A 14,814-nucleotide genomic window follows, 5' to 3' on the forward strand; every position below is an offset into this window, starting at 1 on the left:
TACTCAAAAAGAAGCCAAAAAGGATTGGTGTGAGAAGAAAACACACTGTTTCTCAAGTGACCTTTTCTACCACTGCCATGCATGCTTATCGGCAGCTTCCTGCTAAGCCTACAATGGTTAATCTAAAGGACTTGAATAATGAGTGATAGATATTTTAGGGGGGTTGTTCAGGGCTATCAATAAGCCACAGGAAAACTGAGTTTTCAATCTTTGGATTTCACAACTGGGTTTCAATCCACTTTAGAATACAAAAAAGTCCTAATATTAGCTCTGTGAGGCAAAACTACTCCTTCCCCCTTAGTTTAATCATTAAAAACAAAACAACTTACAGTAACAAACCCCAAAACTCTACCAGGAAGTTTTTAAAGCAAGCAGATAGGCAAGCTGGCAATAAGAAGCCTGCATACCTTTAGAAACATAGTTTTGCAAAAAAAACCAAGGAATGTTTCTATTTTACTCAGTCTCTTTTAACTAACAAGCAATGGCATATCTGACCAGCTTTACATGGTAATTTGACATGTCTGTTCACCTGTGACAAGGTTTATTTTCCCTGAAAGTTTTTTCTGAAGAGACAAGGAACTGTCTCAGCTCATGGGCTGTCTTTAATGACTATCAGCTCTAAAAGAGTTTGGCAATGTCAATGGGCTCGCTCTGGAGCACTGACTCAGTCAGACAGCAACTTCCAGAAATTAGATTCTAACCAGTGGGATTTTTACTTGCACATGACATTTCAGTAACTAACTCCAAAGGAGTATTTATTTTCAACTAGTAGTGTTCAGAATCACTAGGTTATTGTTATTTAGTTAATGTACAAACTCAGAAATTCAATTGGAATCTCTGTGTTAGAGGCACAAGGAACAAATCTGGATGGTACAATGACACTGGCCTGAGATGAAACACTGGTTACTCCAAACTTCCACTGGGGGAAGAAAGTGCTTTTTATTCTGGACAAACCAAAAGCAAGGGACTAGTGGAAACTCAAGTCTGAATGTGAATTATAGAGTTAACACATTATCCTCCATGATGCTAGTACCATCAGCAGATCATCTACAGCAGTTGGCTTTTAGATGTATCTAACTGTTCCTCTGCATGCAGGTAATGTCAAAGACTGGTCACAAAATTTACTCTTCCCAAAAACATAAAGAAACAAAACTCAGAAAGAAGCATAAGAAGTATTTCTATTCAGTAGCCAAAATTCCATCAGTCTGAACAGTGATGCTCATGAACTTCAGGGTGATTTTCCATACCTTGATTATCATTAAATATATTGAGAGCTGGGGCAATTTCTGTAGTTTTCCATAAACGTATAGTACCGTCTGCTGAACAGGACAGCAAACGCTGGTGAGCTCCACTGTAAACCAGACCCCACACTGCATCAGTATGGCCTACAAAAGCACCTCTTAGAACAGAAGGATCTGTGAATGAAACACAACAAAACACATGTCAAAACAAAATAGGAATTAAGTCAATACCTGTTATCTTAGCCTGTGTTTAGACACCAACTTTTGGAAGATAATCCATAAAAAACCCCAAGATCAATCATGTCAATATAGAAGCCTCAATTATTCTGGCACTAAGATGTTTGAATTACAGCAGCATATGTGACATTCTATTAGCCAGCTTAAAACTAATGGAACAAAACAATGCTTCAGCAGAAGAGACAGTACTGACTTTGCAAAACACACTTCATTGTTAAAATTCACCTTCAAACAGTCATTAATGCCACAGCAGTCCCTTTTATGCAGAAGTTAGCTATGAGGCCAACTGCATCTGAAGCACCAGAAGTGAAAAATAAATCATAAAATCCAGACACAAGGCTGACATCCACTCAGATCCGGAAAATTTCACCAAACTGAGCCTTTTTAGCTGTTTCTAGCCAACATTAACAGCTTTGCTCTCAGACTATAAAATCTTTTTATCTCAACTCCAGAGAACTTTCTCAACTCCAAAGAACACTAAAATACATATTTTCTGTACTTGCTGAACTATCAGGTTTAGTCCTGCACTTTTAAAACCTGTACTTTAGACTAGCTGTTTCTCAAAACTGTGATGAGATCAAGGCCTTTTTTGAGAAAATGATGTTTTAACTTGCCAATCAAGTAGCATCAGCATTAAAACAAAAGGTTACTTTAAGTAAGTGAAGATAACATTCAATTTGCTCTTCTAAACTTTCACAGAAGCATTATCTACACTACATTACATCTACACTACACTACAGCATTATGACACTATTTTGGTGACATAACATTACTGTCACTAAACTTATAATTTCACTGCTGCCTGCGACAGCAACGCACCGTAAGAGTCATAGGGGTCGATGTTTGGGTTGGTTGTGTTCCAGCCATGGATGAGGCCATCTGTTCCCCCACTGTAGCACTGCTCACCATTACTGCTCATCACCACACAGAGCACTGGTCCACTGGAAGAAAGCCCCAAAGAAACGCTGACTATTAATGTTTTCCTTACATGAAATGCAATGACAATTTTCAGAATCCTCAAATTGCCACATTAGGTGCAATTCACTTGCTGCATGGATTGCAACGAAAATTCTGCATAAAGAAATCATATGCTACAAGACTTCCCACAAAAATACCCTCCACAATATCTAGTAACACTACTACAATCAGGACAATTAATCATTTTGCACACGAAATGTGAAAAACATCACAATTTAAACTCTAGGATTTTATGTTTCACATAAACAGATTTTTTCTCTTTTCAAAAGATTATGAAATTATCTCAGTAATTTAAATTCACTGCATTCATTCTTCTTCAGTTTCATTCTGCATATGCAAGTATGTGGCAAAAAGGCAAAAGCTGCAATGATGAACAGAACACCTAATCAAACTGGAACTGCGTCATTTGTAGGTTTTTTGTTTTAAAACAGCGGTGTATCTGAGTTCTACCATAAATAACTATGCAGAAAGGAAAAGAACACATGCAGATGTTCTAAACAACATAGGAACGAAAAGCATCACATGAAATTAGTAGCCAATAAGGTGGAAATTATTTTTTTTTTAATTCTGTTTCTGTTTAAAAATCATATCTTTCTCAAAATATGACAGTATTTCTTGGGAAATACTTACTTATGTGCTCGGAAGGTATATATTGGCTCTACATCAAGAGAAGCACTCCTAAATGAAGTATGAAAAAAATGTTAACACGTATACCATCTTATGCAATGCTTTACAAAAATGTGCAGAATCGCTAAATTCTTAAAAACCCTGCTACATCTTTGCAGTGTTTCTCTCACAACTTCCTCTCCCAACACAATTTTTCACATGTCTAGGAACTATTTGCAGCCTTTCAAAATATGAGAGGGTTTGGGTTTTTTTGTTTCAAGACCCATCAAACAAGTAGGTAGGTACATCTGTGGAGCAGAAGGAGTGGAGAGACATCAGCATCACATGGAATGTATCATTCATTGTTCCTATTGGAGCAAAGGAGTTTCTGACTCATAGTTTTTCTATCAACACTGAAGTGGTTCAGAATTTGCTGCTCTGGACTTTATCAGTCCAAGGGAGGACTTTGTGTTATGCACAGTTCTCCTCAAAGGTGTGATGTACCCTCTTAACCACATCAGCCCTCCTACAAATTTCCTCTCATTTCTGCAAATTCCCAGCAATTTGCAAGAGACAGTGCAACAAAAGAACCTGGCAACATCTCAGAGTTTAAAGCTGTGTACATGTATATGCATGTATGTGTATACATACATATGCATACATATATAAATGCATCCTATACATTTATATACACATGCAAGCACACTAACAGGCTGCATCCAAATATTTTTCTCTAGTAAATTAATTTGTCATGTTATCTGTAAGGAAAATATTAAAAAGTGAATGGTTTTCCTCTTCACAAACAAAACACATTCACAAACACACATGGATTTTTTTCTGGCATTCTTTAGGCATCTCCACCCTTCTCTGAGAGCTTGTTTTCCTGCTCTTATATTCAGGGAACACTTTCCATTTAACTGCAAAGGCCATTCAGTGAAGTAGTATCTAGGGTTTTGGTTTTTTCTTCATAAATTAGAATTGGTTTTGAAGAAAAGAAAGAAAAAAAAATCTTACTTTTTTGCTGGGGCTGTTTTTTGTAAATTCCACATTTTTAATGTATGGTCCTCTGAAGCTGTTATTAAGACTGGTTCAACTGGATGAAAAGCGAGACCTCTTATTCCATCAAAATGACTTCTTAACGTAAATTTGGGGTTCCAAGTCTTTCTCAATGCATCCTTATTGTTGGCTATCTAATAAAAAAAAAAAAATGCCAAACTTGTAATTAAGCTGGAAGGCACAACAAAAGGAAAAAAAATCTAAAAAATTTGTTTGGCATTTTCCGAAGACGTAAATTACCTCACCCACTTTTCACAATAACCTGCTTGCAAACAACAGTCCACTTAACTCTAACCAAACACTTCAAAATGAGAACCAAGGTAGATGTATTCCATACAAGTAATGTCACACCCACAGTAATAAATTCTATGCAAATCTGAAATACTCTCATGTCTATAAAATTACACACTTTAAAAGCACTGATACTTCAATGAACTCAGTTAAGTATTTAAAATTTGATCTACATCTACTGGGTCATTCACCTACAAAGCTGGGCTTGACTCACCAAGGTGCAGTCCCTGAATATCCAAGTACTACTGACATGGCACCTCTAAAGCAAAGATCTGAGACAAACACAGAAATCTCTAGAAGCACAGAAAGGAACACAACCTAACTTACCCAGCTAAGGCAACACAAGCTCTGTAATAATGCATGACAAGTAAAGTTTGCCAGAATAGGGGAAAAAAAGGCAAAAAGGACTTGGCTACACACTAAGAATCTAACTGGCAGGCAATAAGGTATCGTGTATACAGACACAGTTATTTGGCAATAAATGCATTTTAGAAGATCCAAAAAGAAAGCCTTAAAAAAAAAGAAGTTACTTCAATATTGCTCCCCTGAACAAATATTGACACAAAATACTGAACAGACTTTCTCACTGTCAGTCAACAATGCCATGAGTTAAATTTACCTTTCCATAACCACTGCTGATGGTGGTTATGGAAAACCAAGAAAACAAACAATTGTGTGGATGTTTATCATGTTGAAATTTACAGATAATTCCAAATAATTTATATCCTTAAACCCAAAGACAAGACAACTTTTTTGAGACACTTCAAGAAACATTTTATTTTGGGGACTGGGGTTGAAAGAGGAGGTTTAAGAATAGAAGTGCTTTTTCTTAAGCTTTGTTACATCTGGATTTAATAATAAAAATATACATAATTTAAAAGGTTCTATAGATTTTAAACAAGGAGAAAGGAGCCATAAGAAACAGCAGGTTTCGTCTCATCATATTTTTTAGTAATGACATATTGCCTTGCTCAGGGAGACAAGTCAGTTTCTTTGCCAGTTTACTGAGCCAAGTTGGCTCAGTGAAAGAATAGACAAATGCTTGAGCTGGTACAAGGATGGGGCAGGACTGCACAGTTAGCAGCTCTGGCAGGTTTTCTGAAGACTGGCCAAGAAAGTCTCAGCAAAATGGGTACAAGATGTACATATATCTGAAGAGGAATTTAGTTGCCTCAACATAAGCACCTAATGCCAATGAGGTGATGGGGGAACCCGCCTGCCCTCCAGCTGCCATACCAGCAGCACAGGTTCTGTGCCACATGTGCAAAAGCCACAAAGACACCTCAGATGGCCTAAGAGTGAATTCCAGTCCTGGCAGGATAATATTCTCCATTTGCTTGTCTTTCATTCAAAAATGTCCTTCCAAAAGGAGTCCAAGATGGGTAGTTTATGAACTGGGAAGTAGATGGAGGGCAGTCCCAGCCATCAGACCAAAAGCAGAGGTGGGAACAGATTCCAGCCCTGCCACATCACCCACCTGGCAGTACCACATCACTCTACCCACCAGTCTCACAAGCTGTGAGGCTGGTTACTCACACAGCAGACAACCTCCTTCTGTCTCTCCCCACCAAAGTACAACAACAAGATAACCTGAGGCCTGAAAAGCAGTTTGGGGGGATGTTACACTGCTGCAAACAACCCCAAAATTAGCAGCTGATCTGGATTTGCCACTTAGAATAATATTTGTGTCTATACAAAATCGAGAACTAATTGAAAACAAGTTGAAAACTAAAAATGGCAATGAAATGCAATTACAGGCACTTCTCTTGTTCAAAGTTGTAAGAAATCAAACAAGGGCCTAACTGCAAGGTCCAAAACCTCCAAATCAGTATTCAGCATTAAATGCAATGATTTTGTTATTCAGTTACTCTTATCTAAAATCTGTTTTAATTTTATGAAGACACTTAATCTATCCAGAAGACTACGGAAAAAAAACCAGAGCCAACCAAAGTGAACATTTGTCAAGAATGTGTAAAGGAAGGAAAAAAAAAAGGCAAACTTAAGTGTATTGGCTAGCAATCTTGAAAATTTAATCTTGTTGGATACTCTAAAAACCTATCTACAAAAGAAAAAAATTATCTTTTAAGTAATAAATTCATAATCTCCATTACTAAGTGAAAACCATTCTTCGATTTACTTTACTTTATTGCTTTATGAAAGCAATATGTAAAAAACTGAAACCATGAAACAAGGTAGGCTAATGCTGCCATTTTTTAGAAGAAAAGAATCCAGCAAAAATGCCAGTGGGATGAAAGGGACCGAAAATAGGAAAAAGTGTCTGCCATTCTTGAAAGCAAATGTATTTAAAGACTGATTCATGTGATCTTTCAACTTAATTCTCCTTATGATTCAAAACTGACATTTAAAAATAACATACTAAACTTTCACTAATCATACCTGATTCACATTTGGCAGCCAGATGTATGAAATAGTCCAAAATAGAAACATTGTATTATCTGTAGGCTAAACTTGCAATGAAACTTGAAATACAAATACCAGCCTTTCGTTTTGCTTCAATAAAGTGCACAGTAACCAAAGCAAATAGTTTTGGAATTTTTTTTTTCATTGTCAACACTAAAAAAAAGGTAAGAGTCAAGGTAACCATGACTATGAATTCCTGATCACAGGACTTCATACAGGCATTGGACAAATGAACAAATAGAAGTTAGTATTCTCTACCATGCAGGAAAGGATTGGAGTGGATAAAGAAGTGCTATTCCATAAATGAAAGCTGTTAGTTCAGGATACAGAGACATGAACAAACACAACAGTTTTATGGACACTTGCACAATGAAGTCAAGCAATGAAAGCATCTGGTACAGATGGGTTTGGTTTGTCATGTTCTCTGAATTTAAAATCCAGACTAGGATTTTTAGGAGTACCTGTAACAGAAATTCATTTGTACATTACTCTATCCCTATCTGAAGACATAGATGGGGACTATTAGTAAAAGCATTAAGAACTGACCCAAATTAGGTGATAATACTAAAATACTGAATTTTAGCAGAAATGCTCTGCATTCATTGCAATATTGATGGTTCATGACATACCATATGTTCAGAAACTTGATAGAGTGACAGGGCACATTTCTGTAGTGGCACTCTCTATGTATTTCATTGCTTTACAAGTATATGCAGGGGAAGAACTTCAAAGTAAGGACCTGCATCTTATTTCTAAAGTCTCAGACTTCATTTGTGATGGTAAAATCCCAGACAATGACCATTTAAGAGTCAGATTTACTGAAGGGTACGATTCTCCCACAACACATTATTAAAAATTATCTCTGAAATCCCTCAACCTTGACATAGCTGGGCAATGCGATAGCAAGATTAATCTGAAGCTGACAGATCACACAAGACCAGATGATTAAATTAATACCCGAAGTATCTTTTCCCAAGAAATCAGAAACACAGAAAAAATTGCATGCAACTGAAAAGATGCAATTTTAAGAAAGATTTTTTTCATAAACTGTGCAAGAAAAATAAGGCTACACACATAGCCACATAGGTGCAGGCTACAAAACCCTCCTAAGAGTTCTGGTCCAGTTTCCTGTTTGAAATGAAACTGTTGCCCACACCAGGTAATGTAAACCACATCTCTGCCCCAGCCAAGTCTTGAATATCCCTCAGGAGAGGGATTCCACTGTTTCTCTGAGCAAGCTGTTTCAGTATCACCTACTACATAAGTTTCTCCCCCAGTGTCTTACCTGAACCTCCCAAGCAGTAATTTGCTGTTGTTTTCCCCTGCCTTAATGCCTGGCATTATGGAGAAGTTTGGCTCTGTCATCCTTACAAGCATCCTTTTAATACCTGCAGGCTGCTATTCAAGCACTCCTCAGCCTCCTAACAGCTGAGCAAGATTAGCTTCCTTAACATCTACTCGTCAATCAGAAGCTGCTGGACTCTATTCAATTTCTCTACAACCCCTCTGAAGTGGAGTGGCCCAAAACTGCATACGGCCCTTGTAAATAGGGACATAAACATCTTTCAATCTGCTGGCCATGATATTCCTAATTTTGCTCAGTCACTGGGGTTACATGCACCAGATAGCTACTGTACCACTACCACTAATTTACTTTCAACTACTTGCATGACATGGCTGGCAAATAAGAGGAGAAGGGCTTGCAGAGAGCTTGAATGCGGCTGTGTATGGGAAGGCCAGATTTGTCAAGTAAAACTCTGTGACATCCTCTGGCAGTGTAATTTTAACTGGAGAATGTTTTCTGCTGAGTCTACACACAAGTAACTTGCATCTGCCTTCAACAAGACAGAAGAACGTTGAGTTACCATTAATAACCACTTACATCATAAGTCAGTGAATCTGCCTCATTTGCTACAGTAAGGCCTGCCAGTTCTCCAAGACCCAGTTCATTTTCAAGGGCTTCATCTGTTCCCATAATGAAAGATTTCCCTGAGGACGGAGGGAATGTTAAAGCTTCCACTGCAAGAAAACAAAACAAACAAAAAATCCTGAAACATTGGTTTACACTACACTGTACAATAAAAGCACATTTTTCCACTTTCAGAATGCTACACATCCCTCAAGTAGCTGAGGGCAAAAAGCTACACAGAGATGCATAGAAAAACAGCTATTCTAAAGATAATCACTGTACTTACCAATAAACAGCACCCTCTGAACACACCTACACTTGAGGTGTGTGCTCCAGACAGTAAATGGAGCCAGCCACAGGCAGGAAGGGTGTGCTACCATTCATCCATATATAATGCACGAGTAACACAGAAAACACCTTCCCCAACTCAGCTACAAAATATGCAAATAGGTGCTGAAGAAGCAACAAAAAGGTAGATAAAAACAGCTGTGGGAGCAGCCTAAATAGAAGCCCTTCAAGCACCGCTCTTTGATTAGGTCTCTTAGTTATTACCTTTTCATCACAAACATCTTTCACCTTCTTCACCCCAAAGTCTACACTACTGTTCTCTTTCCCTGTCTTTTGAACTCACAATGCAATATTTTACTCTACACACAATACATACAGGACATTGAACTTGAAAACTTACTAGAATAAAAAAAATGTGTGCCCAAAATACCATGGTGCCTCAGCTTCATAAAGAAATACACAGCTAATAGTAATACCAAACTCAGACTGGTAACCACGAGCTGTCCTTTTTTGTGAGAATCCATTTGAGTCTCTGAATTAAAAAACACATTACTGAAAGGACATGAAAATAGAGCACTGCTAATATAGCTCTCAGTACATGTGAGAAAAGTTGGAAAGAGAACATTCAACAAAAAATTCTTCCACTTCTCAAAGCGTTGCTAAGTTACCCCCTTCTTTCATAGAGAAAATCACTGAGCATGAAGGAAGCAGAACTACTGAGATCTTAGGTAACTATTCCACACACCAGGGCTTTTTATGCATCTTAATTATAACTTGGCCGACCTACTTTTTCACTCCCATTGAAAGACTGCTAAGTGGAACTCATGTTTTGCACATTTTTCAAAACACATATTTACCATTTTAATAGAACACACAATATCACAGAATCATAGAATGGTTTGGGTTGGAAAGGACCTTACAGATCATCACGTTCCAGCCCCCTGCCACGGGCAGGGACAGCTTCCACTTCACGGGATTGTTCAAAGCACCATCCAACTTGGCACTGAACACTTCCAGGGACAGAGCATCCACAGCTTCTCTGAACAACCTGTTTGGTGTCTCACTACCCTCACAGTAAAGAATTTCTTCCTAATATCCAATCTAGACCTGCCCTCTTTTCAGTCTGAAACCATTCTCCCTTGTACTGTCACTACATGCTCATGTAAGAAGTCCCTCTCGACCTCTTTTGCAGGCTCTCTTTAAGTACTGGAAGGCTTCTATATTTGAAAAATTAATATAGGCTCATATACGATAAGTTATTATGCTCTATATTATAGCAATTCAAATATTGAATCAAATAGATGACAGCATTTTTCAGATATAATAGTAGTGCTTCATTACAGAGATGCACGTGTGGCTCTCCATACTTGGACTAGCCCCTGTCAGAATTTTTCTTAATTTTTGGAACCCATTATGGAAATTAATACATTGGCAAGCTGCAAGTTGTTCTGTATGATTCACTACACAATCACTACAGGCTTTTGAAAACTATGGCAAGGCATCTGTGTTTACCTGCAGAGCCTCTTTCTTTGCACTTGGGAAAGAAGGACACGCTTGTGTGCATGTATGTATACAGATATACATTTAAAATTATGTCAATGGGGGAAAAAATTATGCTTTTATGTCCTCAGAGTTTATGGTCCACACTTGTCTGCCGGGCTTGAGCAAACAAAAGCAAGTGATTTAGGATGGTCGTATTACAAAGCCACTAAGTGCCAAATTATATTTTTTTTTCCATCATGCTCAAAGGTATTCAGTCAAGACTTGAACTTAGGTAGGTGTCTTGACCTTACTAATTGTCACCATAATGGAGAAATGGGAATGTCATTTACCACACTTGGAACCTGCAATACTGAATTACAATTTGTAAAGTGCTTGGAAAGTCTTAGAGAATAATCCTTAAGAAGTAACTATAAATATCCACCCTCTACAATGGGGTATGCACTTTTTTAATATTTACCTTCATCCGTCCTGTTTATCTCATGTTCAATGAGCCTTGAGCTACTGGGCCTAGAAGAAGGTGCAACAGATGGCTGTAATGAAGGGAGATCATCAACATCTCTCAAGTTTGCAAGCATATCTTGCAGCTTTGACCTGTTGGGCCCTAACCAGAAAAAACCAAAAAAATTAAAGGGTTTAGGCATAGTTCACGATGACACTGCTTATATCAGATATGCTACAGCAGCACATGCAACAATGGATCCTACCTTGCATTATGACATTACCACAGAAAAACTAATGAGCACTTATTTCAGCAGTAACTAATCATCCAGCATGAAATGAATTTCAAGAAGAAAGTGATAGAAGCAACTGAGAATTGTGAACGCACAATTTTCCCCATATGTATGAACTCATAGTGCTACTTGTACGGGATGCTGAAGAATGCCGCCAACTGAGCCACACTTTAGGTTATGAGAATATTTACTTTGCTAAAACAACAGCTGACATCTGTGAATATTTTAGAATTTGTGCATCGGGTACTTTGTGCAGCATATTCTTATGACAACATTATAATTTAAATTTATTTGTGCAGTAGTGTAGTATCGTGAACTATATAAATCCAAAAAGTTATATTAAAATAAAAATGCAACTGGATTCACTGGCCTACTTCCTGAAGCTACATATGGTGAAGACCCATGCCCTCCTTGACACTTACCTGTGCTTTGCTCCATCATTTTCCCACATCCCTGTTTTGACTGTTTTATATAGGATTGAGGCTGAAACATATCTTCGGTAGTTTTTCCTGTTGTAAGTTTAATTAAGAATGGGAAAATGTCTTACCCATAGTCCATTATGTTTTTTCCTAGACCAGTAAATAATACAGCTATTTTTAAGCAGCTTTAACACAGTAGTGTACTCTAATATATGTATTCTCTCATAAAACCATTCTATGATTCTATTCTCTTATTACTTCATAGGAATGTTTACTACAGCCTTGCAAAATCATGAGTTTACTAATGCAGTTGCAAACACTACTTTGTCCACCCTAACCATAATGACTGATAATAAACTAAATTGTATTTAACTTGTCTGTCACCAAAATATTACTCAATCCAGAAAAACACTAAGAAGGATTTTGCAAGATTGCTTTACTATAATATCTGCTTTATAAAAACAGTATTTTACTTAGTAGCAGTTCAGTGGCTAAGCACCATATATGATGAAATTAAAGTCATAGAAACAAACTTTGTAAAATTTAATGTTATTTAGTCCCTTCTTTTTCCTCCAGACAGCCTCCCTCACATTCTTCTTCACTATCTGCAATATTAAGAGTAACTGAAAACAGGTTTTGATTCTTCCTGATTTTTCTGCATTGATGCCCCTCCAATGATCGTTTGTCCATGGAAAGATGCTTAATTTCACTGCTACAGCAAACCACTTTGTCTCCCAAAATCAAACCAATCAAATCAATCCAAAAGGTACTGAGCAGCAGTTATCTTCATGAAGGAGCACTGGATGTCCAAGTGCTGCTTTTACATTGTGATTTTTTTATCATAATGATATAAAACATATTCCAATAATGTCTATGTCTATATTAAATTTTATCATCAAAAATAAAAATACAACAGCAATTCAAGAATAGAATTTCAACACTTGTATTAAATAATTTCTGCTAAACTAACCCTATAGCTATTTATCATGAACTACATAACATGTCTGTATATTTTTAAAATAACAGACAAGTTAGAAAAATAACTTTCACTGTAATCATACATGGGCATGCCCTGTCTATCCTAACCATAAAGAAATTTAGAATCAATTTTGTTAAACATTTTAGTTAGCCAGCTCAGCTTCTTGTGAGACTTGCAATTAACTTTTAGTAAATTAAATTATTCCAAAGATGACAAAAATATCACTTGAGAAATTTAAAGCATAGTAATTATTTACCTTTTTTTTTTTTTTAATTTGGAAAAAAAAGAGCAGTTTAGTTTTTGTATTTCATAACATGATTTCAGCCACATAGCCAACTGCTGAGCAGCAGCTAATGAGAATATCAACACAAAAAGTAATAAAACAAGTCAGCCTCAGTGATGCGAGGGTCTGACATATTTGCATCATTATGCATATCTCTTTGGAAGTGAGAATTTTCTTGGTATTCATAAGCATCTTCCCACAAAGGGAGAAACATCTCTGAAATTTCTTACCAGGCTACATGCAGTATTATTAACATACATCTTTCACACATGAATTCTCAAATATGGCTAGGTATTTGAAACACAGCCATGGATACAGTGTTTCATTTTAAACTCTCTGAGTTCAAAAATTTTTTATGGCTTACCTATCAAAACTCATTGATTTTACAAATCATATCTATATTTCAAGAAATGTAACAAAAAAAAATACAGGGCTAGAAACTGTATTTCAGATACTGTTCACAGTTGGTTGTTTTTTTTGGATCACAATGCGCAACTTTTTTAAAAGCTAGTCCCAGAAGTATGGAAGTCAATAAATAAATCCTGTGATTTACAAATAAACTGATGGTCATAGTTGCTTCCTATTTCGAGCCCTGCATAACAAATTATGATGACAGCATGACTTTCATGTTGTGAATGTCAAGTATAAACAGGGGTAGAAATTAACCTGTTTTCTCCCACTGTCATCTAATAGGATACTCAAGAGAGTTTCCAGTTTGGTTTCTTTCTTTGTTTATTTATATACCAGACTTTAATTCTTCCTGTGAAACTGGCATGTTTCCAGCTAAGAAAGGGTTCTGAAGTCTTCTGTATTAAAGTGTGAAGTATAAAAACAATGCCTTTTACAATTTAAATATCTGAATAACAAAAGTGCAAAACATGCTCAAAGCAAGAATTTTTAACTAACCCAACACTTGGTTGGAAGAAGTTATATCTAATCCAACTATTTATCAGGTAACTTGATCATCTGTCATTAATTTCAACCCCTGAGAACTGGTGAACAGGAAAGCAGTCAGGAGCAGCAAAGTAAAAGAGTAAGTAATTTTAGGAAAACATTGAAAGAGAGATAGAATTAAGGGTGTGAAAGATGTGAGATTTATGATTTTAAGGTGCAATGTTTTCCACTTACTCTTCACCCCCTTTTTCCCCTTGCGCTCCTTTTTGTATTGTTCCTTGAGTTTGGTTATAACTCCCTGGTCGACATTCCAGGCTTCAGGCATGAGACACTGGTCTTCCTTTTCTAAACAAAGTGAAACAAATGAAACATCCTTTTTCAATAATGTCACCAAGTGAACTCCACTAAAGGAGGCAACAGCTGCTGTCAATGGCATTTGTCTTTTATTTTAAACAGACAGAAATAGCACCAAGCTTGTGAAAGCTGTAAAACTGCTACTCACATTTGACTTCTGTTTGCTCAGAACGTTCTTAATAAAAAATTGAGATGAAATTTCATGTGTCTAATTCCCATGAGCAAGCACATAGCTGTCCATAAATGTGAACGACATTTACTTTACAATAAATCAGGATGTATTTTTCAGCTTTTTCTTTCCTCCAAGGAAAGAATTATTATATCTAGAAGAAACAGCTATGTTACTCATCAACATAACTTTACAACTCAGATGTTGTGTTACTGCATTTCAAATTCTTATTTTATTATCTTTGCGCTGTGTTGGCATTTACACAAAGCAGTAGCACATTTAAATCATTTTGGAACACAATATTCATGTCATCGTGGTTTAAATAAACCCTTAGAGCACTAAAGCCATGAAACTTCACAAAAAAGTGAAGGCCTGAGGTTGTAATCTTTGGGAAAAAAAGTCCAAGATTTTTCAGCATATGTAATGAAAAAAAACCCCCACATTTTGTTTTGGGT

The 14,814-nt window shown here is 36.7% G+C and overlaps 1 protein-coding gene across 1 annotated transcript in view; it reads right to left on the reverse strand.

The window, feature by feature from the left end:
* The window catches only part of STRN (striatin), a gene marked incomplete at its 5' end in the record, with an annotated part of 68,306 nt that overhangs the window by 12,236 nt on the left and 41,256 nt on the right, over positions 1-14,814 (reverse strand). Inside the window, 8 exons of the mRNA XM_083855961.1 lie at positions 1,248-1,415; positions 2,298-2,419; positions 3,087-3,134; positions 4,077-4,252; positions 8,713-8,849; positions 10,988-11,131; positions 11,684-11,770; positions 14,071-14,181. Of these exons, the coding sequence (XP_083712087.1) occupies positions 1,248-1,415; positions 2,298-2,419; positions 3,087-3,134; positions 4,077-4,252; positions 8,713-8,849; positions 10,988-11,131; positions 11,684-11,770; positions 14,071-14,181 (993 nt within the window). The remainder of the gene's footprint in view (positions 1-1,247; positions 1,416-2,297; positions 2,420-3,086; positions 3,135-4,076; positions 4,253-8,712; positions 8,850-10,987; positions 11,132-11,683; positions 11,771-14,070; positions 14,182-14,814) is intronic.

Source organism: Zosterops lateralis, assembly GCF_965231275.1.
Source record: "Zosterops lateralis genome assembly, chromosome: 3".
Classification (NCBI taxonomy): domain Eukaryota; kingdom Metazoa; phylum Chordata; class Aves; order Passeriformes; family Zosteropidae; genus Zosterops; species Zosterops lateralis.